The sequence below is a fragment of the Taeniopygia guttata genome, chromosome 8, assembly GCF_048771995.1.
Source record: "Taeniopygia guttata chromosome 8, bTaeGut7.mat, whole genome shotgun sequence".
Classification (NCBI taxonomy): Eukaryota; Metazoa; Chordata; class Aves; order Passeriformes; family Estrildidae; genus Taeniopygia; species Taeniopygia guttata.
In genome coordinates this window covers 11,506,705-11,534,542 of record NC_133033.1, presented here as the reverse complement: position 1 = coordinate 11,534,542, position 27,838 = coordinate 11,506,705, and the positions used below count along the sequence as shown (strand labels likewise).

The 27,838-nt window shown below is 38.3% G+C and overlaps 1 protein-coding gene across 1 annotated transcript in view; it reads left to right on the top strand.

Annotated features, from left to right (window-relative positions):
- The window catches only part of PIGK (phosphatidylinositol glycan anchor biosynthesis class K), a 62,214-nt gene that overhangs the window by 11,064 nt on the left and 23,312 nt on the right, over nt 1-27,838 (top strand). The window contains exon 9 of the mRNA XM_002190172.7: nt 2,442-2,614. Coding sequence (XP_002190208.3) covers nt 2,442-2,614 — 173 coding nt within the window. The remainder of the gene's footprint in view (nt 1-2,441; nt 2,615-27,838) is intronic.

Below are 27,838 nucleotides of genomic sequence, written 5' to 3'. Positions count from 1 at the left end.
ATTTGGATATTGCATTCCTGCAAAGAATGATACATCATTTTTCATAATCCACTCCACCTACTCCCCACCTGCTCCATCTGTGTTGCTAAGGGATAGCATAAAGCTGTGCAAACGACTGACTATAGGTTTGATCACAATTCCCTGAAAATAAAGACTACATTGAAATGTCTTACATTTGAACTTTTAAAATAAGATTCAAATAAATTTCTAAATGAGGTGTCATTTGTCATAAAATAGCTGAAGTGTTGTTAGGGAAGTTTAAATAACAAAGTTGGGGGAGTTCATTAGCTTTTTTTGAAAAAAAATTTAAAATTTGGAAAAATTTATATAGGAAAAAATGTGCTTAACTTAGCCAGTGTTTGCCTTTTCATTTTTTTTTTCTGAAGACCTTGGTTATTAGTGTTAGTTTGCTGTGGTATAATTGGTTGGCAGTCGTTTCTCAGGATGGGTACGTTTTTAACACTGAAGTCTTCTCACCGCCACATCGTATTTCTGTTCAAATTCATATCAATATGCTGTGGCAGTAAACTGTTGTGGGACAGGTTAGAATTAGTTTGGTGCAGTATCAGTTTCCTACTTTGAGTGCTGCTGCAGTTTTTTAGGATGTTCATACTCAAAACCTTGGCGAGAGACTTACTTGTAAGTCTGCAGCATAAATTTATGCTTCAAATAGTGGGATGAAAACAAATGTTTACTTTTTATAGTTTAATTCAGAGACTTAGTTTTTATGTTTGTGTCCTTAATTGGAGCAAAGCTGGAGAAGATTGATAGCTTTTTGGTGAAAATGAAAACTGTAGAGAGTTTGTGCGTGCATTAACAAATGGCTTATGTATGGGAAGCATGATGCTGATGAGTAGTTCATTTTCACCATAGGGTGGATAACAAGGGTTTGATTTGCCCCATCTCTTCTTTAGCAGCTGTGTGATAGCAGCCAGCAAGAGAGCTGGGAATCATTAAAATAAGAGCTGAGTGTATATGTGTGCTTGTATGCTTCAGGTTAAGATGAAAGTGAGCTGAGGTGTCCCTGGACAAGCTACCCAATGCCATATGCTTACAGGCTTAGGCTAAAAAGGGATAAAAGAGAAACTGCAATAGAGCAGGAGGGAGGAATGGGGAGGTAGAATCTGTCCTCTATGAAGAAAAGCCAGATAGATTGTTTACTCTCTCAGAAACTTTTTGTAATTTAGAGCTCTGTTGTCCAAAGAGAATGATCAACAAAAGCCTGTGCATTTTGTGTCAGGCTGAGCACAGTATTTCTGCTGGGAAGTACGGCCTGAAACTCAGTGATTTTTGTCAGTCATAATCTGGGATAATTCAAGTTGTATTTTACACTGAGCTGATTAGGACCTGTGGTTTTGTCTTAAGGATGCAACCTTGTAAGAGCTGACCCATAGTGTAATTTAGGTGTATTAGGAGCTCTGGTTCCTGTGGTTGATGGGCCTGTTTGAAAATCACTTGAAAAATGTAAGATTAAGAAAGATGAGCAGCCATGTGGAGAGTGACATTCTTAGTCCTGTGTGTTAAGTGTCTTGTGTAAAATGTTCTGTGTGGCTGGAATGTGAAGGACTCAGATAACCTTCACTGTTACCAGGTGATCTGTATTGTGGCAAGTGTGGTAGGACTTGTGCAAAATGGTTTTGTGTCCCACATGCATTTGTATTGCCTTCAGTGTCTGCTAGGTACATAAAAAACCTATTACTTAATAGACATCCTGTCTTGTCAGGTGTTCTAAATGCTGCAACAAATCTGTCACTGTTCCTTCTGCTTTTGTTAGTGCTGCTTTTGTCTTTCAGGTGTTGCAGTGTGTGCAGGATATAGAGGATCTGATATGTAGACAAAATACATGGATAAAATAAATAATAAGGTTTGTAGGTGTTGCAGGATGTTTGTGAACTTAATGTAAATAAAGCACTTTTGGTATTGGAAGACCCTATGCATTTATTTGTAGGCTATAAATTAGAAACAAGACTGTTGGATTTTTTTTCCTATCAAAATGTAAATTTTTGCTTCTTTATGAAGCCTTCAAAATAGCTACTTATCAAAGCTTGTTTAATTTTGCATACCTCCCTTCGGTTAATATTAAGAATTTATGCCCACTTATGACTTCTGGAAGGTTATAGCAGCATTGCTGCATCTATATTCAGCAATGTATTTGTGCGTTTATCAGTTAGATGTAATTGATGGTTGGCTTTCACAGGAGCATTTTTAAACTCCAGTGGCATTATTGTAAGGAAAAAGGTTTTCAGAAATGCTTAATCAAGATGTTTATGCATTTTAATGCCTTTTTTCAACCAATTCTTTCAGCTATGGAGCTTGTACTGAAATCATTGCAAGTTTTATGTATTATTTATCTTTCTTTTTAACAGTTGTTTCATTTTGGGAGGTGTATGTAGAAACTGTTGAATGAGGGACAGGATGTGATTGTCCATCTTGGTTTCCAGTTTCAGGTCTGTCCAAAAAGCTTGTGTGTTTCCACCCCTGGGCACCGAACGGACCTGTTCCAGCGGGACCCCCAGAACGTTCTGATCACGGATTTCTTCGGCAGCGTCAGGAAGGTGGAGATCACCACAGGGGCGCTTGCCCTGGACCGGGACGTGGCTGCATTGGAAAGCAAGTGAGTGGTCATTATTTATAACTTTGTGCCACAAAAAAGGTTTGTGTAGCTTTGTGCCACAAAAACAAAGCAGTTGTTTAACTGCCAAGGAAAAAGGACTGCCTTCCTGTCATTTTTAAAAAGGAATCAGGGAGTCAATATGGACCATGAAGTTGTCAGCTGAAAACTTTGTTTAAAAGTGCCCACAGCTTTCCTGGCCCTGGTAAAGAAATACTGCTTAAGACTAAGGTGTGGATGTCAACAACAACAGAAGTAGTTTAGAATTTTTTCTTCCTTAATGTTTCTTCTTTAGTGCTCAAATATTTTGTTACTGCAATTCCTGCATGTGGTAGGTTCCCCTCTCCACCAGATAAGCTCTGAGTATATATATTTCAGTTCTCTGATTCTCTGGCCTTTGGCATTATTCTGTCCTGAGAATTTCTGTTCCTGAGATACAGTGATTCATTTGATTAAAATTACTGGTGGAAGTTCATTGATTGAAGTCGTAGCAGGGCTTCCATTACTTTGTGGATGAAATAAAAAATATAAACTTCTTTTTATTTTTGGGATTCTGTTGCCACCTATTGGGAAGATGTAAAGGAAGATGTGCTTGTTCTGTAGGGTTTATTTAGAATTGTACTTCCATTTCTGTTATGTCTTTTGTGCTTGATGATACTCCCTGTAGGAGGGGGAAACAAAGGATTGAAATATTGTGTTATATCAGGGACTAAATACTTTTCAACACATTTACATTTACAATTTATGTAAATTCTTGTCGGCCTTGTTTACTGTTGCTGAAGCCAGTGGAATAGCAGTTTTATTTTTTTTAAAGGTAAAAGTAACTCTGGTCCTCGTCATTACAAATATCCTGCAAGGTTTAGTGTATTTCATATTTTACTTTTATCCTGTATTTATATCTGGATCATATCCATTAGTACATACCATATAAATTTTAAGCTAGTTTTGTGATTCCTTAGGATAGAACAGTACTTAGTGGCATTAAATTTGTTTTCTTTTCCACTGAAGAATAAAAAAGCTCTTGGCAAGTAACAGACATTTGACAGTGCTAGTCAAAAACCGTGATGAAAACTTATCTGTGTGGGTTTCTAGTTTGTGGAAAATTGAAAAGACAATTAGATTTTGAAGAACTACCATTCTGAAACAGGAAATGACTGGCTGGAATTTTCAGCTTTTTTTGTGTGTGTTAGTTTGGTGTCAGTAATGGAGAGATATGTGGTGCCTGACACTACTGGACTGCACACTGGAACCATGCTGAGAAATGGGCACTCAAGCACAGAGAGGAATATTATTCTTCTGAAATGTTCTGATATTTAATGAAAGCTGCATTACATTATCATGGCAATCCATTTAAGTCTGTGAAATTGGAAGGGGTGGGGACATGCTGGTTTCATGTCTGTTTTAATAGTTGTCCTTTATATAATTTTCTTAAAAAGTACTTAAGTTCTCAGTGTCTTGTTACCATTTGTAAAGAGTTTCTAGACAATATGTTTTTCATTGGTTAAAAAAATACTGAAAATTTGTAGTATAATTCTAACAGATAGTGGAGTGCTTAATAAATTCCTTAAGCAGAATGATGAGGTCAGTACCTCTTGGCATGACAGCTCTGTTTAGCTACAACAAATATAAGAATTACATTTTAAAGTAAATTTATTAAATGAAAAGGTCAATGACTTGTAAAAATGCAGTTTTGGAGCATCTGATCTACAAGAACTAGTTACTCTGGTTCTTAAAAAAAATGTTATGAACATTACACACACCTATTTCTGAGGGTATTGAGAAGGTAGAACACAAATTACATGATTTTTGAATAGGTGCTACCAATGATTGTCCCAAAATAATGTAAGAATGGTTCCTGAATGAAAGAATGAGAGTGCTTATTCTTAACCCTCTAAGTGTCAATTAAACCGTTCTGTGCCTTTTGGGAATGCAATGACTGTTGACATTCTGGTGTAAAACAGTTGCAGAGGGATGGGGCTATCACAGCCTAATTTATTAGTTTAGTTGGGAGAGTACTAAACAAAAAAAAAAAGGGAAATAATCCTTCCAAAATAGTTATGACTAATCTTGTTCATGCTCAACATTGTTTTAAAAGCCCAGATGAAGCAGAAAAAAGTAATAGAGAGTTGAACCTGGGCCCTTAAGAGTTTGTAAGATTTATTGACCAAGAGGTATCTGATAGATTAAAAGTACATGCTACTACTACATCAAAATTTGTATTAGTTTAGTTACTGAGTGTGAAGATGTTACTGGTTTAATATTTGATGAAGTCTTGAGGCTTCATTCCTTTATGAATAATGTCCTGTGTTTTATTCTTCCCTCAATGTTAGCTTGATACCTTTTTTCTTCTCCTTTTACATACTGGTAGCAGTAGAATGCTACAGAATGTTTGTGTTGCAGAGCATAAGCAGAAAATGAAATCCAGGCCTCAGCTCTGACACAGTCTTAAGTAGTCTGCATTAGATCTGATTTGTTTGTTTTAAAGCTGCAGATGTCACAGGTGCAGATAAGGACATTAAAAGCCAAATGAACAAAAGAGGTAAACCACTGATTACACAGATTATGGGTAAAGAAGATGCTGTCGTGTGAGGCATGAGCGTGTAGCAGGATTGTACTGCTGGCAGACTGTTCAAGTTCTCATCTTGCCCACTGCTGTGACTTCGCCAAATCTTTTCAATAGAAGTTTGTTCTTTTGTTACACAATTGCTTAGCAATTACTTGGTTGTACAGATCCGCTCCCAAGCCCAGCGTGAGCCATAGCTGTGCAACCAGATCAGAACTGGCAGCTTCACGTGGAGCTCGTGCTGTGACATTTGATGAGTGAGGCCTTTGAAGTTTCCTCTGGCTTGGGCTGAGACTCATACAGAGAACAACTACTAATTAACCAAGGGAAGAGGCTTTCTTTCTATCCACATAGTGGTAGGTGAATATTTGCGAGTAAAAGCTTTAAAAAATAAAGAGAAGGTTCCTCTGCTGTTTCCTTTCTTCATAGCTGTTTCAGTCTAAGCTGTGTTCACTTCAAAGAGATTGTTCTGCAGCTGCCTCAGTCCTGACGCGATCTGTAGCTGCCAATTTTAGCAGAAAATCTGACAGTCTAAGGGTTTTGAGGCTTCAGATGGTTATGTTTTGTCTAAATCCCCATGCAAGTGCAAAAAGTCAACCTTAAGGAGTAAGAAGAAATCCTGTTTCTTTGGAGGAGGAGCCTTGCAGGTTTTAGGACATCTAATAAATTAGGACTGTGTCTTTTAAACTTCGATTGTAATTCTGCAGCCAGTTGGAACATTTTCTCCTTTTCAGTTCTTGTCATGAGGAAAAGACCTGTATCAGCAGAAAGTGTAGGTAAAAATTTGGATTAATATTTCCCTTGAGGGGTAGTAAAGAGTAAAGACAGCATCATATAAAACTATCCTAATTCCATTGCTTTTGAGAATTAGGCTTTGTATTTAATGCTTATGTTATGAAGGATTGTGATTCTTCACTACTGGCAGTGACTGTTCTCCTAAAAATAAATAAATTGGTCACCTGTGTTAGGAGGGATGCTTGTAACAGGGTAATTATGAGTAATTGGTTCATTTGCAGAATATTACTAGCTAATGTTCTCTCAATTTATTTTGTGTGTGTGTGTGTATTGGTGTCTCTTTCCTGTCCTTTCTTCTTTTCCACCAGCTATTTTCAATTTGATGTGGTTAATAATTAAAGCTACTGTTGTGTGGTCCTGAAGCCGTGGGGAATCCACTTTATGAACCAATAGGTAATTTGTTTATTTGGCAAGTAGATGCTGCTCAGCTCAGTGGGCTTTCCTTAAAATAGTGTCCGGGTTTGTTCCGAGATCCCCGTTCAGTCTGTACCAGGTGCCACAAGTCCGTGGTTCTATCACGTCCGTAAGTCACGTTTGGGACTGACCCTGCCGGCTCACGCCGCCGGGCCGGCTCGCGGTTCCCGGTTCCCGGCTCACGCCGCCGGGCCGGTTCACGGCTCACGCTGCCCGGTCGGTTCGGGGCTCACGGCTCCCGCCGCCGGGCCGGTTCGCGGCTCCCCCGGGTCCCGCGCTGCGCGGGGCGGGCAGCGCCGGCAGGTGGCGCCAGCGCGCCGGAGCGGCAGCGCGGCGGGCGGGGCTGGGACAGGGACCAGGACAGTGACCGGGGCTGGGACAGTGATTGTAACCGGGAGCGGGACTGGGATAGGGACAGTGACCGTAACCGGGGCTGGGACAGGGACCGGGACAGTGACCGGGGCTGGGACAGTGATTGTAAGCGGGAGCGGAACTGGGATAGGGACAGTGACCGTAACCGGGGCTGGGACAGGGACCGGGGCTGGGACAGGGACCCGGGCTGGAACAGCGATTGTAACCGGGAGCGGGGCTGGGACAGTGACTGTAACCGGTTCTGGAACAGTGATCGGGGCTGGGACAGAGACTGGGACTGGGACAGTGATTGTAGCCGGGACCGGGGCTGGGACAGTGGTTGTGACCGGGACCGGGGCTGGGACAGGGACCGGGGCTGGGACAGTGACTGTAACCGGGGCTGGGACAGTGATTGTAGCCGGGGCTGGGACAGGGACCGGGGCTGGGACAGAGACTGGGCCTGGGACAGTGATTGTAACCGGGACTGGGGCTGGGACAGTGACCTGGGCTGGGACAGGGACCGTAACAGTGGCTGGGACTGGGACCGGGGCTGGGACAGTGACCACAACCGGGACAGTGACTGGGACCAGGACCAGGGGGGTCCAGCTGTGCCCGCCCCACACCCCGCTCTGCGGGATCCCTTCGGAATCAGTCGGGCATGGAAACGGGGAGTTCAACTTGGTCCTTGTTCGGTGGAAATTCAGCAGGATAACAGGAGGTTTTTTTATCTTATTTTCCACTTTTCCTACTGGGTAACAACATGACAGAGATGTAACATGTTTCAGTTTTAGGGTAACTTAAAAATAGAAAAAACCCTCAGAATTTAGCAGGTCTCTACGCATCAGAATTTAATTGCCAGTGGGATTAAGAAGCTGTTACTTCTAGGTCTACAAACATCTTCAGATAGGTTTCATAATTTTTCCCATGAAGAACACTGATCAGTTACACACATACTGTATTTTCCTCTAATGTCTTACAGATTTATTCTGTTTTAGTGGTAAGTTTGGATTTTGTAATCCATGTGCTTTTTAATAGCCTACAAGTAATTAAAGAAGATGGGTGAGCCAATACTTGCTGTTAAATACTATTGCTGCATTTCCTAAAGTATTTTGTAAATATATTTGGGGTTTCCTTTCTTGCATAAAGATAGGTCAATATATACATAGACATATGTACACACACTCTAGTGTAAAAGAACTTCTCAATGTAATACAAGTGAAATTAATATGAAGACTATAGAAGGAAAAATTACATAGGAGGACACAATCTCACTAGTATAACGTTGCTATAAAATAAATAAGGATGACTGACATATCAAAAGGATCTGCAGGTATAAATTGTATTGGGAAGATTTAAAATACACTAAAGTGCTATGCTTGGTAATTACAGTTCCGGTTTAGCAAGGGATTTTAAAAAGCAGCTTTGAACAATTTATTTTTTGTTCCTTTGAAAGGATTTTTGACCATGCATTTTGACAGATTTTGGAGGTTTTTTTGGTATTAAAATAAAAGGTTTTTTTTCAAAACTGTAGCTCTTGACTCAGATTTTCTTTGGTGATCTTTTCCCCCTCTTCCTCCAAATTTTAGTTCTGTGTGTGATCCTGCATTTTTTCTGTGTGAAACTTTGAACTATTGTGCTTCTATCATTTCACATTTTCAGTATAACATTGCTTTGTTAAACCCATATATATTTCTATGTATAATTTTAATAGGCAAAGAAACCTCTTGGTCTGTAGAGGTACCATAAAGCACATGCAAGTCAGTGGTAGTATTTTATTGGATTCAGCTTTTAAATCAAGTTCAGTGCCTTTACATTCTTCACAAGGGACTTAGATATGCCAGTTGACTGGGGCATGTATAGTGTTAGGCAGTCTAAAATTGTTGCATGGCATATTTATGGGCGACCTTAAGTATATCTAGTAGATTTTAACATCATCTAGACAGCTTGAGAATATCTAGATATCAGAGGATATTTCATGTAGGGTTTTAATTTTGTTTTACTTTATCCATTCCTTTTTATATCTTTCCTATGTAAAATTCTTATTTTGTTTCATTATTTTTTCTTCATCTCTTCTCCCTGTGTGACCTTTACCTGCTATTATTTTTGCAGTTGAGCAGGCTGCTTTATAATTGCAGTCTCCTGAAGTGCTTGTTATTCTTTCTAGTGCTATTTATATGGAGGTCCTGGCTTGATCTTCTTGCTTTGCTGCCCAGGTGCTAAATAAAAATTAATGTCTATTCCTAGCAGTATTTCTGTAGCTGTGTGCACTATGTTGCTGCTGAAGAAGACCATGAAAACAGCTGTAGTATTTGGCATAAGTCTGATCAGGAAATATTTTCATGTAATTTTGGCATGTTTTCAGCACTGTGAGATAACATGGGAATTTCAGTAAAACTGTATTACTGTTGTTTGCTTCCTGTCAGAAGGACTGGAGCTGCTGTTGGTGTTTGTGAGGATACCCTTCTTGTGTGATTTCTAGCAGAGTGAAAAAAGGGGTGAAGAGAAGCAGGCATCTGGAAGCAGTGACTGAAACTCTTGAAATTTAGAGGCCAAGCTCACAGTAACATTTGTTATGCCCTAGAAATGAATCTGTGCACATAAGTATTAAATAAAGGCTCAAGCAGCATCACTGTTTTTTAAAAATATGGTGTTAAGCCATACGCAAATGCTTTTAGTCTTTGCTGGTTTTCATATTGTCAAAAAGTTTACCCTTGATTTTTTTGGGCACCTGAGGGATGACCTTCTGGATGGTCAGAAATTTCTGCCTCTGAAAATTCATGTCTTGCCCAAAGCTGTGGAGGCAAGTGCCTTCACAACATATTTATATATCAATGGTTAAAAGACCATAAAGTGATCTCGGGAGGCACCTTCCAGCCCTCTCAGTGGGAGGGACCTTTCTCAAGTCAGGTGTTTGCTGGACCAAAGCTCTCATCACAGAGCTGGTACATTTATTACTGAAATGCAGGTCCCTGAAGCCCTGTTGTTGGTTTTGGTGAGCTGCATGATGGTCTGGAAGACTGAGATGTGTCCCTGCTTGTTCCTGAAGGCTCTACTACACCCAGAGAAGTTATGCTGCTCAGTGGGCATACTGAGAGACCTAGTTCTTTAGTGAAGAACTGAAATGTAAGTTGTGAAAGAAGAGCTAACTCAAAAAAAAAGCATTGCATTATTGCCAGGCATATCTTTTCTATGCAGCTAGGTCTTTGAATAGACCAGTGCAAATTCCTGATACCAGGGGAGTAAGAAAGTCACAGTTGCATCAAAGGATGGAAAGAAAACTCGAGGTGATTATAAAAGGCAATTCTGATCACATAAAGCCCTGGATTTACAGATGGCTTGCTGAGCACTGTTTAGTATTACTTTATAAAATTAGATTGTTTAATGAGTTTGGTCAAGAGTATCAGAAATCTATAGAAACAGATGCTGAATGCATCTACCCAAGTGCCCAAGCTACTGTTAAGATTATTTTATAAAATTTGTAGGACAGCAAAATATTAACTCTGTGGTGAGATTGATCTTTCAGGAAAAGATAGTAACACTGTAAACAAAGAATTTACTGCAAAATGGGATTTATTCAGCATTTTTACAGGTAGAAGACTGATTGCATGAAGGGTTTGTTATTGGTAAATAGCAGGAGAAACAAACAAGAAGTAATGAAGCACAATAAAGTCTTTTGTATCCCCTGAAGTGGAGCAAGAAAAGAAAGGATGAAAGCAGGATACATAGGGAGCTGGAGGGTTCAGGGTTTGGATATGTTGTGTCTTTTGAATCCTAGTAAACTTAATTCATTTGACTCCAGATTACTATTTGGAAATTCTTGGGGTGGCAATTGTGGATGTTCAGCTTTTACAGAATGGTGACAGCCAACCTCTGCTCTGCCAGTTAAATTGGGCACAAGTTTATATTATATTGAAAAATAACTGAAAAGGTTGAAGCCCCCTTCATCATATGTCTAGAGATCAGAGCTAATTTGGAACATAAAGTCAGGCAGGATTTCTGTTTCACAAGATGAACTGGGAGTTGCTACTCTGTGTGTGTGAAGACGTGTTCATATTCTGTAATGTAGCACCAGCATTTATTGCAAACTGAAATTACTTTTTTTTTTAATGTAACCAGAAAATATATATGTTTCTTATGGATGCAGGAATCATTCAAATCAGTGAGCTCCCAAAATATATAGATTGAAGCCACGAGATTGTTTAGGGAATTCCCCTTTCACTTTGTACATACAACATGAAATTAATGAGAGCATTACTTGAGCAGTATTTTGGTGACAGGCAGGAATGAGAATGTAGAAGCAAGTTTGGAGAGGGAGAACGTGTCTTCTTCCCACCCCGGCCGAGTGTTGAGACAAGAATAATTCAATCCAGTAGTTCCCAAGAGAAGGCAAGACCACAATGGAGGCTAGAATCTCCTTTCCTGTAAGGAAGGGAAGAGTATTTGTTGAGATTGGTATTCAAAGTTGCTTTAACATAAATTCCTTGAATTATATGATAGCCATTTTAAATTTCTCTTCCTACTGGTTAAAAAAAGTTGCTGAAGTGTAACTGATGTACTAGTTTACTCCTCTACTAAGGAAATGGTTTATCAGAAACTGAAACAATTTAAAATGTTGCACCTTCCTCCTGCGTTCTGTTGCTGGATTTTTAATTTTACAGTGGTACTTTCTCTGTAATTCTCTGTGTAATTGCTATGTGAAAAAAATACAAAAAATCAGTTCTGGAGGGACCAGATGCAGAGGAAAAGACTGAGAAATACTGTTATATTGGTATAATTTTAGACACTGATTGAAGGATAAAGAAAAACTCTGCTAATCTTTTGGATTAATCTTCAACAGATGATAATCTTTAAATTGATGTTATGCTTTCACTCTTTCTATGTTTTGTATCTCAATATTTTAAAAATGTTCATTAGACTGTTGGGTTTTCAGCAGTCAGTAATAAATGACAGATGCTTTGATTCATACAGCTTCAGAATGTGTGGAAGGTACTTGGTTTTTACCAAGTGGATTACCTCTTGTACTTATTCTGAAAAACATTTGAATTCATCTTTAACATCAGCATTCTGAGTACCCTCATCAAGGTAACCATTACTGAAAGCGGGTTTGCTGTCCTGGGACACTGAAAGTTCTTGAGCCAAAGCTGGGTGCATTTATCCTGCGTAGGAAAGCCAAAGTGGCTGTCAGAGCACTCAATGCACCTCCCGGACTTCCTCCCAAGCAGCACAGTGCTGCAGGATAGGAATGGTTGGATCTTCTGTACCATCAGAAAGTGTACCTGAGTGTAAACTGGAGTAGATAAGAGTATGTTTTTCCTCTTGTTCCACTGTAGTTATTTAAACTTGATAGGTGGGTTAGTGCATATAATATTATAGTTGTATTAAATAATTTGAGTGAACTAAAAAAATCAGAAAGGCTTACTTGTATTCCTAGATGATCCCTGATCCTGTGTAGTCTGCAAGTGATGCAAGTTACCGTAGACATGCTCTAAAATTTCAGTAGTATTTTTGTGTTTGAAATAGTAGGACAAAAGTTGCACCTCTGAATAGTTAACAGTTTATAACTCCTTTTAGTTTGGGAGAATATAGTGAATCCTGTAGTTGCTCCTAGGTTTATCTCAATTTAACTGTAACATAATATTTAAGCTTCATAATTCCCCACTGGCTAGTATTTTTTTTCTGTTGGTTACTTAAGAGTCTGAACCATGACTTCCTGCTAGAATAAAATAGGAATGAAGACTTCTTGCTGTAGGTCTAAATTTTAACTGGGGAATTGGAGCAGAACAGCCACTAAGTGAAACTGCTCTAAATCTCAGCCATAGAGGACGTAACCTCTGTTTCTTCCTCAGCTGTCAGATAGAGTGCCCTAGTTCCTTTTTCCTTTGTGTGTGGTTTCCCTCTGATATAGTTTTTACTAACAGGTATTTTATTATAAAATATTCTGAGTGACTTCTATCTTATTAGATACTTATGGATGTCTCCATAAAAATATATGGCATATCTGTAAAATGGATAAATCTGCACTCTGCTGTAATGTTTTAAAACTGGAAACTGTGTGCACACAAAAAATGTGGTTAGATAGAAAATTGTTCTTAAATCAGAATATTTCTAGGTGGTTTGCAAATCTAATGACACTACTATAAAAATATTAGGCTGAAAAATATTAGGCTCTTTATTAATCTGTGGGGTTTTAATGTAATTTAGGAAGGACAAGAGAAAATATTAGCTAGCTGTGGCACGAAGAGTTCTCATTACATAGATTCAAAGATGGTTTACATCAGTGTCACTCTAAATGTTTTATAGTAATAATTGTTGTATTGATGTGATGTGTCTGTTCAGTTACTAATGAGCAGCTGTGTAATGAAAACAGCTCCTCCAGTTGTCATTCTTGGGGATGCTTCCAGCAAAACTGGAAGCTGTGGAAAGATGGTGGATGAGGATTTATTTCCAGTTGGTGGTGGAGTGTGGGAGAAAAAGTAGTTTTTGTATGTAGCTGTACATATTCTACAAACAGAGGGATTCCATTCTGCTCACAAAATTGTTATTATATTGCACTATGGTGGTTTTGTGCAAACATAATTATTTCTTTAACACTATGGAAGAGTATGCATGAGCCAGTTTGTAATTCTGTGCCGTATTATGACTGTTCTTAATTCAGATAGTAGTAAATATAAACCATTTAAAATTAGAGTGCAGTTCTTAAAAGATTATCATTATCATTGCATTGAATTTTGTGTACATTTATGTGAGCTTTATGGATGAAAATAATAGATGCAAGAGACGTCTTAGTATAATAGCGATTAGTAGTTTGTTGTGGTATTTATTTATGGTAGTATATCACTGAGGAGGTACTTAGTGGAATTTTTAGATAGCCTAGGTAATTGTTTCTAACTGATTTCTAACTGTTTTTTCCTGCTTTCTCTGGATGTAAAATGAAGTCCTTTACAAGATACATTGGGACTGGAAGGAAAAAGTGGGGGAAGGGGAAGCTCCTTTTACATCTTAGTAATTATATAATAAAATGCAGCTATGGAAGAGACCTGATTGCTGTGTGACTGTTACCTGTATCTTGCTGTGAGCATAAGAGAAAGCTGTAGAAATTGTGGCTGATAAAAGTATCACTGGAAAGGAGGTCCCACCTACCGAAGAAATCCAACCATCTTTAATGTACCAAATGAATATTCAACCTGCACATGGTAACAAACTGAAGTCTCACTAAAACTAGGGTAATGCAAATTGAAACAGGGAATAATTAATGTATTAATGCCTTTTATACCCACTGTGCTCATCTAATAATCAGATTATTTTGTTAAATGTAATTAGAATTGTAAAAAGAATAATTATGTAATAAAGCTAACTTCACCAGAAATTTGAATAGAAGCAAAATTGCTGAAATGAAGTGAAGCAAATTGTAGATTATTTCTTTTCACTTGTCCTTGTAAAATAGAAGTGTAATTTTTAGGTATGGTTCTTACATACTGAATTGAAAAAAGTTAATAGGAGTGGAGGGAATCGGGAAATCAATATAATCAGAAATAAGAGCAATGTGCATGTTAGTCATATACTCAAACAAAAAAAAAATAGCATGCTTCTGATTATAAAACTTGAAATTAAGGCAAATTTCCATAACCATAATAAAAGACAAAAAGTTGAATTATTACTGTTGAGGCAAATGGATATTGAATGCAACCTATCCCCAGAGAAAGTAATACAAAATAGTTTTTGGAGTTGAATTCTATGAAACAGTATTTTTTTTAGGTTGTAAAGCCTTTTTCTTTTTTGCTTATGTTTTTGATACTGCTTAAGAAAATGACACCATTAAAGGTAATTAATTTCAGCAAGGGTTATTTCAATAGCCCACTCTGCTGAACTGCATCAAACTGTCTTCAGCACAGCCCCGCCTGTAAACATTACAAATCAGGGGCCAGGTTCAGGTAATTATCTTGGAGTAACACTTTAGTCCAGTAATGCTACTTTTGCACCTCGTTTAGTGAGTGAAGTAGTTAATCTCTTTGTTGCCAAAAGTTTGGTGTGGATTTCTTTTTTTGAATGTTCAGTCCTGTATGTTCATTTAATCAGCTCAGTCTGATTGAATGGCTGTATGTGTTACTTTTGGTGAGTAAGGTGGTAAGTTCTCCTGAAAGGTTATTCTTATTTGGAGCAGAAAAAAATAACCTTGTCCTGTAGAAAATATCAAGAGTGCATCTCCTTTGCATTAATACAAGGGAAAGCAAACCTCTAAGACCAAATCCATATTGAAAAACTTAGCCCTAAACTTAAATATTCTTGGAAAAGTAGATTTAAACTAGATCTTAGGGAAGAGTGCTTGGAAATGGCTCAAACCATTGCATATATGTCATCTCTTTGTTGGCATATGCAATTTGTTTCCTGTAGGTTTAGCAGGTCAGTTTGGTAACTGACTGTGTGCTGATCTTAAGAAATACTGGATTAAAGGGACCAGAAGTATTTTTTCCTGTGATAGGAAGATTTGGACTAAGGTAATCTATAGTGGAAATGCAGTAAATAACACAGTTTCATTTAGTTTAGTCTGTGTGAAACAGCAGTGATTACTTTTCTTTCAAAAAGTTTCCACACATCGTCTTCTGTTCCTCAAGTATTGCTGTTTTTTAAAATTGGCTTTATCTTTTAACCTGCATAATATGCAGATTAAAAGGAAGAAAGAAATTTACTCAGACATTTAAAAACAAACAAACCAACCCCCTAAAAACTCCCACTTTAATTGCTAGCTTTCAGAATTTAGCAAAACTTACCATTTTTTCATTTGCTCTTGTGAAATACCAGGATTCTCATCTGGTACAGTATCCAGCACCTTAGTCAAAGAACTATTGTTATAGAGCAGATAAGATTAAAAAAAAGTCATTGGATTTGATGAAAACCTGCATGAACATTGAGGGGAAAAAAGCCAAAGTTACCATAGCAACCACCAGTGCTTTAGAAAATAGCTGAGTAAAAAGAGCAGAAATGTAACAGAAAATATGAGGGCCATTTTATAAAGCATTAGAAATAAAAATGAAATTTAAGGCAAATATGATTACTGCTCAGCTTTTATCGTAGAAATCCCTGATAAGCAGCAGCTTGTCTTTATTTAAAAAGACTGTTGATAAAGTTTTAGTGTTTAGTCCCCATTATACCCTATTAAGGAGACACTTTTGTGTATTTGGTTAAAAATTATTTTTGAGTTGTTTGTTGAGGTTTTTTCCTTACCCTTTTTGTTTTCTGCACATGGTTTTCTGAGCAACTGCAGTCTTAATCTGTGCAGAAGAGTGGGCTCTGAAAATGTCCTTTACAAACATGACCAAAAGTCCTACTAATAAATGTGGTCCCACAGTGACACTACTGAGTTCTTCATGATCATGTAGCTCTGCCCTTCTAGGACAGGAGTAGCAAAGGCAGCTTTAAATTCATGGACAAAAATTTCAGGAAACAGCTACATTGATAAATTTAGGGGTGTGAGCTGCCCATTCATAGCCCCCTAACTTAAAGTAACATGAGCAGTCTGTCACCTGTGCCTTTGTATCTGAACCTGTATTCTGATATCAGTGATTAACTTACAGGCTGAGCTTTCATACCTTGTCTTTTTTGTCTTTTTGAATGGAGCCAGCATTCTGCAGTGCATTGGCATTGGGTAAGAAGTCTGGTGTTTTATTGCTTCATAGTTGTGCAGGATTAGATTTTATGTGGGTGAGAATCAAATGTTAATGGGATAAAATAGCAAGCATCTTTTCTTTCCCACTTACTATGTAGCTGTTATCTTAAATTTGATCTTAGTCCTCAAAGAACAAAATGGCCCATGTTGGAGCCGTAACCAAATAAGAAAACTATGAAACAAATCACTTTAATATTCTGTCCTGAAAAACTGTTTCATATGAGGATTGAAACAATCTAAAAGTTTGAGTATGAAAAGGAAAACAACAAACACTTTATCCTTTCTTTATAATACAGTCTGATTCAATTCTTGCCTTCTCTTCAAAGGACTATGTTATTGCTGTTGCCTGACTGCTGCAGTTACCCTCTCCCATTGTTAGAAGATGATTCTGTGTAGTAGGAGATGGTACTTAACTGTCCTAGACAGAGCTGTAGCCTGGGGCTTTGCATGTGTGTCAGAGCAGTTCTTAGTGGCATCTGTTTCTTTTGGAAAAAAAAAAAAAGCATTGTTTCTGAGCAAACAGATTTTGGTTATTTTATAAACCACTATGAAACAAAAGTATTTTCCTCTCCTCTGGTCTCATGTGGAAGTTTATAGAAGGGTAAAAAGACTTGTATCATTCCCCAAAGTCTTCCTGTGCATCCAAATGAAACATTTGTGATGAGTTCCATATTGTAAAGTGGGTACAGCAGTTTTTTTTTTAACTCTGCTGTTGTCAGAGTTAAAAATACATGTCTGTATGGAAGAGAAAACGGAAACTGATTAAACTGAAATCATGAAATTATGAATTTTGTAAGAAAGAAAGTTGGTGTGAATTTCTGTAAATGCTTAAGGTCTCTTTGTAAAATTCATATGGAAGATCTAGAGGCACTTTGGTCTCTTGTTTAGTTTACTCACCTAAAAACATTCTGTAGTGCCTCTATAGCATGACTTCTGCTCCAGATCAAATGCAAGAAACTGCTTACTCCAGTATATGAGTTCTTCCCTAGCAATAACTAGGAAAAGGATACATTCTGGACAAGATCAGTTTAGTGTTTCAATACAAGACTTACTTGGCATGTTTAATTAATTCTTGTCTATTATCAGGTTGGGCTTTGATCTGATAAACTTTTCTGGTGTGGCTGGACTTCATGTAGTAGTTCTGTGCTGGGGCAGTGGATTATAAAGCAGCAGGTAATGAGCACAAACTCTGGTGGAACAGCCTGGAGCCAGGACAGAGGCAGTGGGGGTGCTTGTTCTGCTGCAGCTGGGCTCTGTCACAAGTGGTTGCTGCTGCCTGGTGAGCCCTCATTCCTGCAGGCAGAGCCCTTTGCACCGTGTGCCTGCCTCTGCCAGGGGTTTGATTCAAAAGTCCTGCAGAAATCTTCCAAATCTCAGTGTGTGGCCTTGTTACCACCTGACAATCTGTTCAGACTCTGGAGTTTATGTATGGCATGCTCTGGCAAGGTACTGTTCACATGTACTTTGAATTTGAAACTCATAAACACTACTTTATGAGACAGTTTTCTGTGACATCTCTGTTAAGTTCCTGCAGAAGTTAATATAAGCAAAATAGGTATTGTTGTCTTGCATTTGTTGTGCTGTGTGTTTATAGATGTGTGCAAACTTAGCAGTCTAGTGCTATTAGTGGGCTGTGGTAGTGTTATTAGTGGTGTATTAGTGGGTTGTGTAGTGCTGTTATATTGTGAGAAAATGCACTCTGTCACTAATGTCATGAGGTAGGAGCCCAACTGACTGACCTCTGACTATTTTGGTAGATTAAACTAAACCCCACTAGGTGGTGCAAGTAAATAAACCACTTTGCAAAATACTTTGCTCCAGATGAATAAGCTTGGGGAAAGGGTGTCTTTCACCAAATTAAATATATTATTTGATTGTTTGTTTGGGATTTTTTCATTTGTGATTTTGTACAGTAGTTATTAAAATTTAATATTTAATGCTGTCTTAGCCTGGTCTTTTTCACATAACAGCCTTCCTACGAGCTCACTGAGGCATTTCCAGCCTTGGCATCTACTTAGAGTATTCCCTCTCAGGATATCTCTTGTTGCAGTTTATCCTATGCAGTTTATCCTGTGTTTTCCTTTGGGTTTGCTTACCTTTATAGCTCTACTGTGTACATACAGTCAAAACTGTTTGTTCAAAGGAAATATTTCAAGCAGTAAGTTACAGTAAGGTACTGTCAATTTACAGTGGAGGGAATAAGGTTTCAGTAGAAAATAATTTTGACGTATCATGTATGTGGCTAATTTGTAAGAGTTAATGTGTGTGTCAAAGAGATCAGTAGTTCTGATATGTTTTATTTAGAAATAAACAAACAAACCGAAAATCACAAGATGAAACTTCAGACTTCCATTGTACTTTTTCATTGTACTCCTGAGGTGACTATAATATAACCTTATTGGTTCATGTTGTGCTTGGCTATGCAATTGTCTTAAATTCAGCCTATATAACCTTTAAATATCCTTTAAATAACATGCTCTGAGTTTTGCAGGAAGATTCTGTTGGACTGTTTAGCTTGTACAGAGTACACATAGAAAAGTTGCAACAGAGATATTAGTCTTAAAATGCAGAAAGAATGTTTTTTTTTTCCTTAGTTTTCTTAGGCAGAGGACCAACCTACTCAATTGCCATCATGCACTTTTGGCTATTACTAACTCCAAACCCAGAGTTGAACTATATGGTGATGCAAGTAGAAGAGCCTCGTGGTATGTCTATTAAAATACTTTGATATTCCTGCTGTAGAAAAATCCAGTGCCAATGGTTTTGGTTACTTATATTGTAGTTGTGTGTGGGAGTGCCACTTATGAGTGAGGATCCACTGTAGTGAGGAATGAATATCTGCATATGCACACCTTACACCGTGGTGTTCTCATTCAAAGTACTCTAACAGTTTTGGTGACAGGTACATTGAACATTCATGAAAATACGAGAGAAAATGGGTGATTTAAAAAGGAAGTTTGTTTTCCATTAAACATGTAAAACATGAAGTTAAAAGGTGCAAGACAGAATGTAAACTCTTTACTAGATTTCATATATTTGATAATGTAGCATGTAAAATTCTTTAGAATGAAATATTTTGGCTATTGCCTGCTTTGTGCTTCTCTTAATTATGGCTTCATTATCTCTGCTAAATGAACTTCTAATTTTTACCTTAGTTTCAAAGTTGCCTTTTATGCATACATGTCTGTACACACAGCAACACAGACATGCACATGTATCTGTTTGGGATTGTGAAAGTCCTTGCAAAAGCATTGGAGAGTTTGTTCTACATAAGATGCACTGAGAGGCTGAAATTCTAAAAACCGAATGACAGATTGGCATTGTGATCTTTTCTGCTTTACCAGCCTCTTGGTGCTGGTATCTACTGATAATATACATTTAACATTCAGATTTACTGATGCAATGTTCTGTAGATTATAAATGTTTGCAGGAAATGACTTATAAATAATGGAAGAACCTACCATAAGAATGAGATAAAGACTGAGATTAGGTAAAAAATTATAGGCTTCCAATCTTAGTTGAAGTAATCCATCATTTTGTGTAAACTCTTGCATTTGTTTAAAAGAAACAACATGGAACAATCCTCTGACAAAAGAGTGAACTTGCTATTTTTTTTCTGTGTTATTTTTGACAGTAAAGCCAGGTGAATCCATTTGTTGTATGTACTCCACTGTTGTAAGGCAGTCTTAGAAAGTCATGATCAGCTTAAGTTTGGGCCTGAGTGAATACTGAATGTATAAGTTTAAAAGTTTTAAGTCCTGTTTTCAAAAATAACTATTTATAGAACACTCTGGTTAGTATACAGTGGTATACTGTGGTGGACAGGAGACAAGTCCTTTTTGGTTCTAATACTGTGAAATAAGTGAGGTCAGAAAGGCAGACCATAAAATACTGATATGAAGAAAAAGATGACTGCTTTAAGGGATCAACATTAATAGATTCTTTGTTCAACATCAGCAGATTCAGTAACTTGCAGTACCTTGGCCTCGGAGAATAGAATGTCTAAGTGTTTGTATTTGAAGTGGAGGTTTCATGTGCCATTAACAAGAACAAACAAACCAGAATGCAGACAAAAGTAGTGTACAAGTCATCTATAAATAAAAGAAAATCATGGTCCTAGTAATGACACAAAGACTGATAAAAAGTTTTAAGAGCTACATACATTCTATGCAGCTTCCTATGAAGCAAAGCCCTTCTAAAGTGGTTAGCAATATATTGCTACATAGGTATCTACCTGCATTGACAGGAGAATAAAGCATTTATTGCTGGCTGACTGCAGTGCTACTCAATTCTGTCTTCTGTGGCCACTCTTAGGACCCTTTGAGTTTGCTACAGTGAAGAACAGCTCTGGTGAAAAACAGATGATTAAATTTTGTGTTCTGCAGTTCTCCATGTATCTTGGTTGTCTGCATTATGGAAATGTGTTACTGATCATGTTGTAGCAAAAAAGATCAAAAGCAACATCTCGTATTCAAGAGAGACATGATTGCACAGTAAACCATTTCTCAAAAGCCCAGAACTGTAATTTTTATGATTAATTTTCTGAGCACCTAGGGTATAGCATGTTTCAAGAAAATCTGGGTCTATTACTGGTACCAGTGTATGCTCCTTTATACTCTTGTAGATAGAAGCACACTTGGTGCCTTCCCTTGTAACATCCCATCCATAGGAGGAGGCAGGAGGATCAGCAGCCCAGCTGTAAAGGATCTGGAGGTGGTGATGGGCGCCAGTGCACCTCCATCAATAAGGCAAGCTGCCTGCTGAGCTCCATGAGGATGAGTCTGATCAGCAGATTGAGCAATACTGTTATCCCTTATCTTTGATGCTGCTGAAGCTCTGCCTGAAACTCTGTCTGGCATTTTTCCTTCCCCTTCAATAAGATTTTGAGAGAGGTTGCCAAGGTGGTATGGGCTAAGGGCACACATCCTGTGAGAGAGCTGGTTGAGAGATTTCAGCTTGCTTGCCCTTAAAAGGCAGAAATGTAATAGCAGGCTGCAGCTGTTTGGAATGCAGTCACAGAGGTGGTTAAAGTAAACTCTTCTTGTGGTAGGTAGCAAGAGGCACTGGCTGTAGGTTGTGGCTTGGGAGGTTCAGGTTGTGCATGAGGAGGAATGTTTGCAAAGAAGGGTGAGTTAGCACAGAAAGGTTGTGGAGGTTGTGAAGATGCAGGTGGGCAAAGCCGTGGCTGCCCTGACCTCATGTTGGGAGACTGAACTGGATGGTCTCTGAAAGTACCTTGGAAATAAGACTTCTGTAATTCCATGTGGTTACCTCCCTTGGTGGACTGGAGTAAAGGGTCAAAAAAGCAAAATGGGAAGCTTGAAATGAAGGGGGTAAGGTAAAAGGTCTGAGGATGGTTTTGGGCAGAGAACAGGCAGAGAACACTGCTACTTTGACAGATTTGTGTACTGAACTAAGCATTCTCATGAGAAATTATAGCTGGATAGTACATTCATTACGTGACTCATGAACAGAAAAAATAGAAATATATACTGTAGGTGTAGAAATATTGGGACTTAAAACGTGTATTATGGGGTATTTTGAAGGTAATTGTTGAAAAGTGTAACAATGCAAACCAATGCAGATACATTGTTTAGTTTGAATAGGTGCAGGAAGGAGCAGTAGTATTAAATACAAAATCAACTTGGCTATAAAGACTAATTGTGGCCACTAAATAGTGGAACTGCTATCCTGGCACATTCCCAGGTTAATTCTTTGATTTAAAAACATCTTCCTACTGGTTTTCCTGTCTTGCAGTGCACTGGCAGGTGGTGTTGAATTGGTCTACATAAAGATTAGGCACTGTGGATAAACTTTCAGTTGTGAAAAATGAGCAAGTGTGCTTTATCCAGCTGAAAGCAAAATTCCAACATGTACTGCTAGCAGTATTTAAACTGGATGTGTGATGTGGTGGCATGGGAGGATTTAGACTTTGTTCTTTGAGATTTGTGTGAAATTCAGTCATAGGTTTCCAGACACAGAGCGATAATTAATAACCTGTATGTTTTTTAACCACTCTTGGAAACATTTCCCCTGCAATTAGGAGGGAATGGATTCAAGGGGCAGATTTGCAGCCTTGGTTCTTAAGGCAAACACATACATGCTTCAAACTGGATCAAACGTTTGCTCAGTGAGCTGGGCAGTGTTCTCTTTTAACTGGTTTAAACCATCAGGAGAAGCTCCTCTGATATTGCTGGACTTGTCTTTATAAGCATGTCCCAAGTTTGGGAAATTTGACACTTGTACTCTTTTATTTTTCCCCCACAAAACCTGCCTGTTGTGAGAATGAATTAGCATTAAGTCATGAGCACCTACTTTTAGCTGTGGACTCAAATGGTGATTTTCAGTGATAGAAGAGAGACTTAGTGAGTCTTTTTATCTCCAAATTTTGATTAGCATTTTGTGCTTCAGCAGCATCATCGTGTGGAAGTTTTAAATTAATTCAAAAGAGATTTTCTAATTTACCTAAAATGTGGAATAGTTGAGATAACAAAATGAAGCCCCATAGGTCATGTGGTTTCCAGTAGCAGGAAAGTCATTTCTGCTTACTTAAGCTAATATTCTTTTTAATTCCTTCCCTCTGTCTTGCTTTAGAATAAAAATAGGAGCAGGCAGAATAGAGAATCCCTTCAGCAACATTTTTTGATTAAAATCATTGGCTGGAAAAGAGAAAGACAATGCTGGTCAGCCCGTGTTAAAACACACTATAGATTTCTATTACCTCTTTTTAGGATCTTAGGATGGCTAAGAATATGTGGCTTGACAAAGGTTAATCACCTGAAATTCTTCACATAAGAAATTGTGTGGATCACAGAAAGACAGAGGAAACATTTGTTGCAGTCAATTTTTATTCAGTTTATGAACTCAGTGTGTATGGCAGACTCTGGGAACACCAGCAGACCTTCTTGTGATCAGGTCCAAGAGAAAGTGCTGTGCATTCACAGACTTCAGATATTTTTTAAACTCCAGGAATAAGTTTGTGTGACTAGTTTGGGTCAAAATCTTTCACATTTATTTGAAAGGAAATGAGCAGATTACAGAAAGTATTTTGCATTTCTGAACTGTAACTGCTTTATTCCACAGAAATATCTCTCTGTAAAGGCCAGCAGGCTGAAGTGGTTAATTTTACTTCACAATGCAAGTCAGTAGCATCCTTCTTCAAAAAACTGTAAAACTGATTTTGCCTAACACTGATTTGGTTTTTCATCACATCAAAGATATTTTTGCTGTCAATTTATTTTTTTTTTCTTTATCTCCATATTCTATTGTTCATTTTTGTGCAATCTTCCTTTGAAGGTGTCTTTGACAGTCTGCCGTCTGCAAGCATTACTGAGTGGGAATCACAGCATTTGTGGAAGAGAATCTTGGCTGTACCTGTGAAATGCCTGTCCATTTCCACCACAGCTCCCTCCTCTCCTCATCTTTGGATGTGCAGCAGTGTTTTTCCCATCCAGAGGTGTTCAGACTGCACAGCAGTGAAGGGCAAAGAGTGTTGGTGCTGTGAGACTGCCCCGCGAGGTCCCCCAAGGTCAGCCTCCAGCTGCCCAGCATTCCAAAGCCCAGGACTAGAGTAGTGAAGGAATTTGTTTGCATTTTAGGTCTTCAGAGGGAGACATCCACACTCACCTGAGCAAAGGTTGCAGCAACAAAATGTACACTGAGTTTTTACCCTTTAACTAAAGAAACTGTGCCAGGAAGGAGACGTGAGAAAGTTCCCTGGAATGATGATGTTCTCAAGTATTTGCTTCTCTTCTTTGTGACTATCTGTGTGGTAAACATTCATGTACATAAATCTGGCATTCTCTTATAAAAAGATGAAAAAAGCATTGATGAGTACACTCTTGAGAGAAGAGCAGAATTAAGCATGATCTCACCTTTTCAAGCACTGGTATTTTCCATGTATCTTAGTGCTTCTGTTGTTTAAACATACCCAATTCTTAAATACATATGAAGTTAGGATTTAACAGATAGATCAAGCACCTGGCATCAATCCAAGGTCTAATTCTTAATCTTCTGTACTATGGATATGGTAGATAAATTTCTCAATGGCCAATTTTAAAAACTATTCACTCAAACCCGACATAGCCCATTTCAGCCTCTCTTTAATAGGAAAGCTAATAACTTTTTCTGATGTGCTGCATAAAGCTCTGGTATTTTGTTTTCTTTTTATTGCCAGATGCAAGTGTGTTCATGTATTTACAGTCAATAAAGCTATCAGTGATATACACAGGTTTAGATTAATAATTTCAGCCTTTCAGTCTTGGGTATCAGGTTTAGTCACTGCAGTGTTATTTGCATCACTCCTGCTCATGCTGACTGTCCAAGTTGTTGCAGTGTTTCTGCTTGGAGCTACTTCTACAAGTGGGACAGCCCATTCCAGCATTTTCATTCACATTATTCAGAAGTCATGGCTCAAACAAGCCAGGCAGCACTTGAGTAGTACAAATTGTTTGTGTCTACAGAAAAGAAAGATGATGATCCCCAAACCCCTTCTTCTCATTAATTTTTTTCTCTGATAGCCCTTTATATGCTGGTCACACTCTGACTTCCAGTTTGCATGGCTTCCAAGAGGGTTGGTTCCTTATTAGGACATATCATCAAAGAACAAGTTTCAAAAGAGATGTGGGATTACCTGTACATGTGTCATAGGTGTGAAATTCTGTGTCCTTTCTGAGCCATCAAATCTAGAGAACATACAAGAAGGAAGAAATACTAGCTTTAGTCCTGCTGCCTGTTATAATTAGTGAATGTTTATATTAACTCTGAGAGCCAGGTTTTATGTTACCTAGACTTTTCTGTCTCTTAAATGTCTTAACAGCCCACTTCTGCCATGAGCAAACCAGTTTGTGATCATGTTGTACTTTTCCCCTCTCTGTATTTTTGTAATACTTGCAGAATATAAAATACATCTCTGTCCTAAAGCCACTGCAGCTATTCTGTGTAGAAGACCATGGGCTGGGTTAGCACTTGTGGGAGAGTGTACCACCTCCTCATGTTTGGAATTTATTTTTCTTTAGCACACGTTGACTGTCTCCCTTAAGAGCGAGCATGCAAATATAAATAACAAATAAGATATTTCATTAAATATCTTGACACTTTTTACTGGATTTAGATTCACTTTCCACAGTTTCTGTTTCATGCTCACTTTCCTTCATCTAAGAGCAGTCGCAGTGGCAGTATAAAAATAGCTTTTAAATTGAATTTTTGAAGATCCTCCTCTTCTGCTATCTCTTACTGCTTCCCACTTCTCTTCTGATTTTACAATTCTTTCTACACTTCTCCCTGAAAATCAAGATATCCTTATGCTTTGCATTACCAGCTGTCAGGCATGATGCTGTATATGCTGATATGCCACTGTGTTAGCTTGCTTTGCCACTGTTGGCAGCACTCTGCTGTCATGCTCAATTGAGACAGAAAGGACTGTTTCTTACTGGAAAATTAATTCATGAAAATTTCTGTAATATAATTGTTTTGAAAGAAATTAAACATACAAAGAAAACTGTATTACAGCAAATTAGTCCTTAATTTTATAAAGGTTTAAGTGTCAAATATGAATGAACTAAACACAGTGAGGCCAGCTAATTTTGTGAAATTACAGCCTCAAATTGCCACATGTGATTTGAGCACAAATTCCATCAGTTGAGATGGTTTTTGTATTTGGATTTTTTTCCTGACATAGCTAGTTCTGAGCAAAAGGGAATGCCTCCCCAGGCATCTGGAAATTATCTCTGGAAGGAGTAACCAATTTGCTTGTATCCCTCTTGTGAAAGGGAGAGACAAGGTCAGAAGAATTGTATTGGAGATGATCTTTATCCTGACGTGTTCTCCTCCTCCACCCTGCAAAAGAGGAGAAAGTAGAACATTCTCTTCTGCACTGACCTGTTTCTCCCCCTAGGCCTTTCTATCCCTTATGCTTTTATGAAGAGGACTGCCTTTTTCAGGTCATTCTGCCAGTCTAGGGGTGCTGCTGGACTGCTGTTCCTAGGGCTAAAATGAAGGAGCAGTTTTGCAGCAGGTTTCTTTCTCCTGGGTACAGACTGCCCTGATGGGCTTTCTTTGATCCATGGTAAAAGTGACCGAGGTGACCAAGATGACTTCCTCAAGGACAGGGAGAGGCTGCAGCTGTGCTTGTGAGCCAGGCTGACTCCTGTCCTGGTCACATCAGTGTCACTGTCAGTGTGGCCCCTGTTACCAGGGTGGCTCACCCCAGCTGGAGAATGGCTCTGAGTGCTTCAAGGCTTAGCACCTGCCTGGGGCAGCCAGCTGGGGATGCAGCCCCTGCTTTGGGAGAGAGAATTCATCCATTTGTGAGCTTTGTCATGGGGTTTGATCTTACTGGCCCTGTGCTGTCTCTGTTCTTACAGAAATGACTGGTTAAAACACACCCTTTGTTTCCGCTTGCAGGGGATTTTAGGCTTATCTGCAGGATAAGAATCAAAAGTCTTTTGTAGACTTGACAGTACATCACTAAACACATATACAAAAAGTTCATGGCATTACAGCAAAAAATGTGAGAAAACAGTTCTGAACTTTTCTTCCAAAACACCTGTGTGTGTGTGTGTAAAAATTTTAAGAGTGTGAGTATATAAATATAGATGTTTATTTTAATAGATTAGAATGTCCACCTACCTAATCTATATCTTATAATTAGTTTACATATAAAATGTAGTGTAGTTCAAGTGACCTGGTCATTTTACAGAAAGTAGATTAGAAAAAAAAAAAAAAGTCTTTGTTGATGTTGGAAGGCTTCTATCAGCGTAATTTCAGTTTAATTACTTCAAAATGCACGTTTGTATTACTTTCCCCTTCCTCTTTTTTTTTTTTTCAGTTAAGCCTTCCTAAGGCTTAAAATTATCTTGATAACTTTTCTTTATCTTTTTTAATCCTTTGTAATTTGAAGGAAAGGTTTTTTCTTGCAGTTGACAAGGACTGTGTTTGACAATGCCAGGGAATGCTGATTCTGGCTAGACAGAAAAACTGCCAAATGTACAAGGTCCTTGACACAACAGACAGACGAGCTCTTTTTTTTTTTCATTTCTGCTAAAATTTATTTATAGTAATTTTAGCTGTTACTTATAGCTTCAAGTGTTTAATTTTGTGATTTGAGATTTTTTTTTTTTTTAATTTGCAATGTCCCTGTAAAAACTGTAGAGATAAGCATTTGATGTACTGGTGAATGTTGTGTTGTGTGTACAGTTGTTTATTATGTAAAACTATGGCTAAAAAATGGGTTGAGGTAGCTGGTATCCATAAACCAAGGTGTTGTGTCAGCTAACAGGCTCTCAGCAGAGCAGAAGTGATCTCCAATTCACACTGACTGTTGTGTTTGCCAGTCAGGACCAATGACAGAAAGTAGGGAGAAAGTGACTGGAAAGATTCTTTCTGCACTCTATGGTGGAGTTGCTGAGCCCCTCTAAGCTCTGATGGTTGCACTGGACTA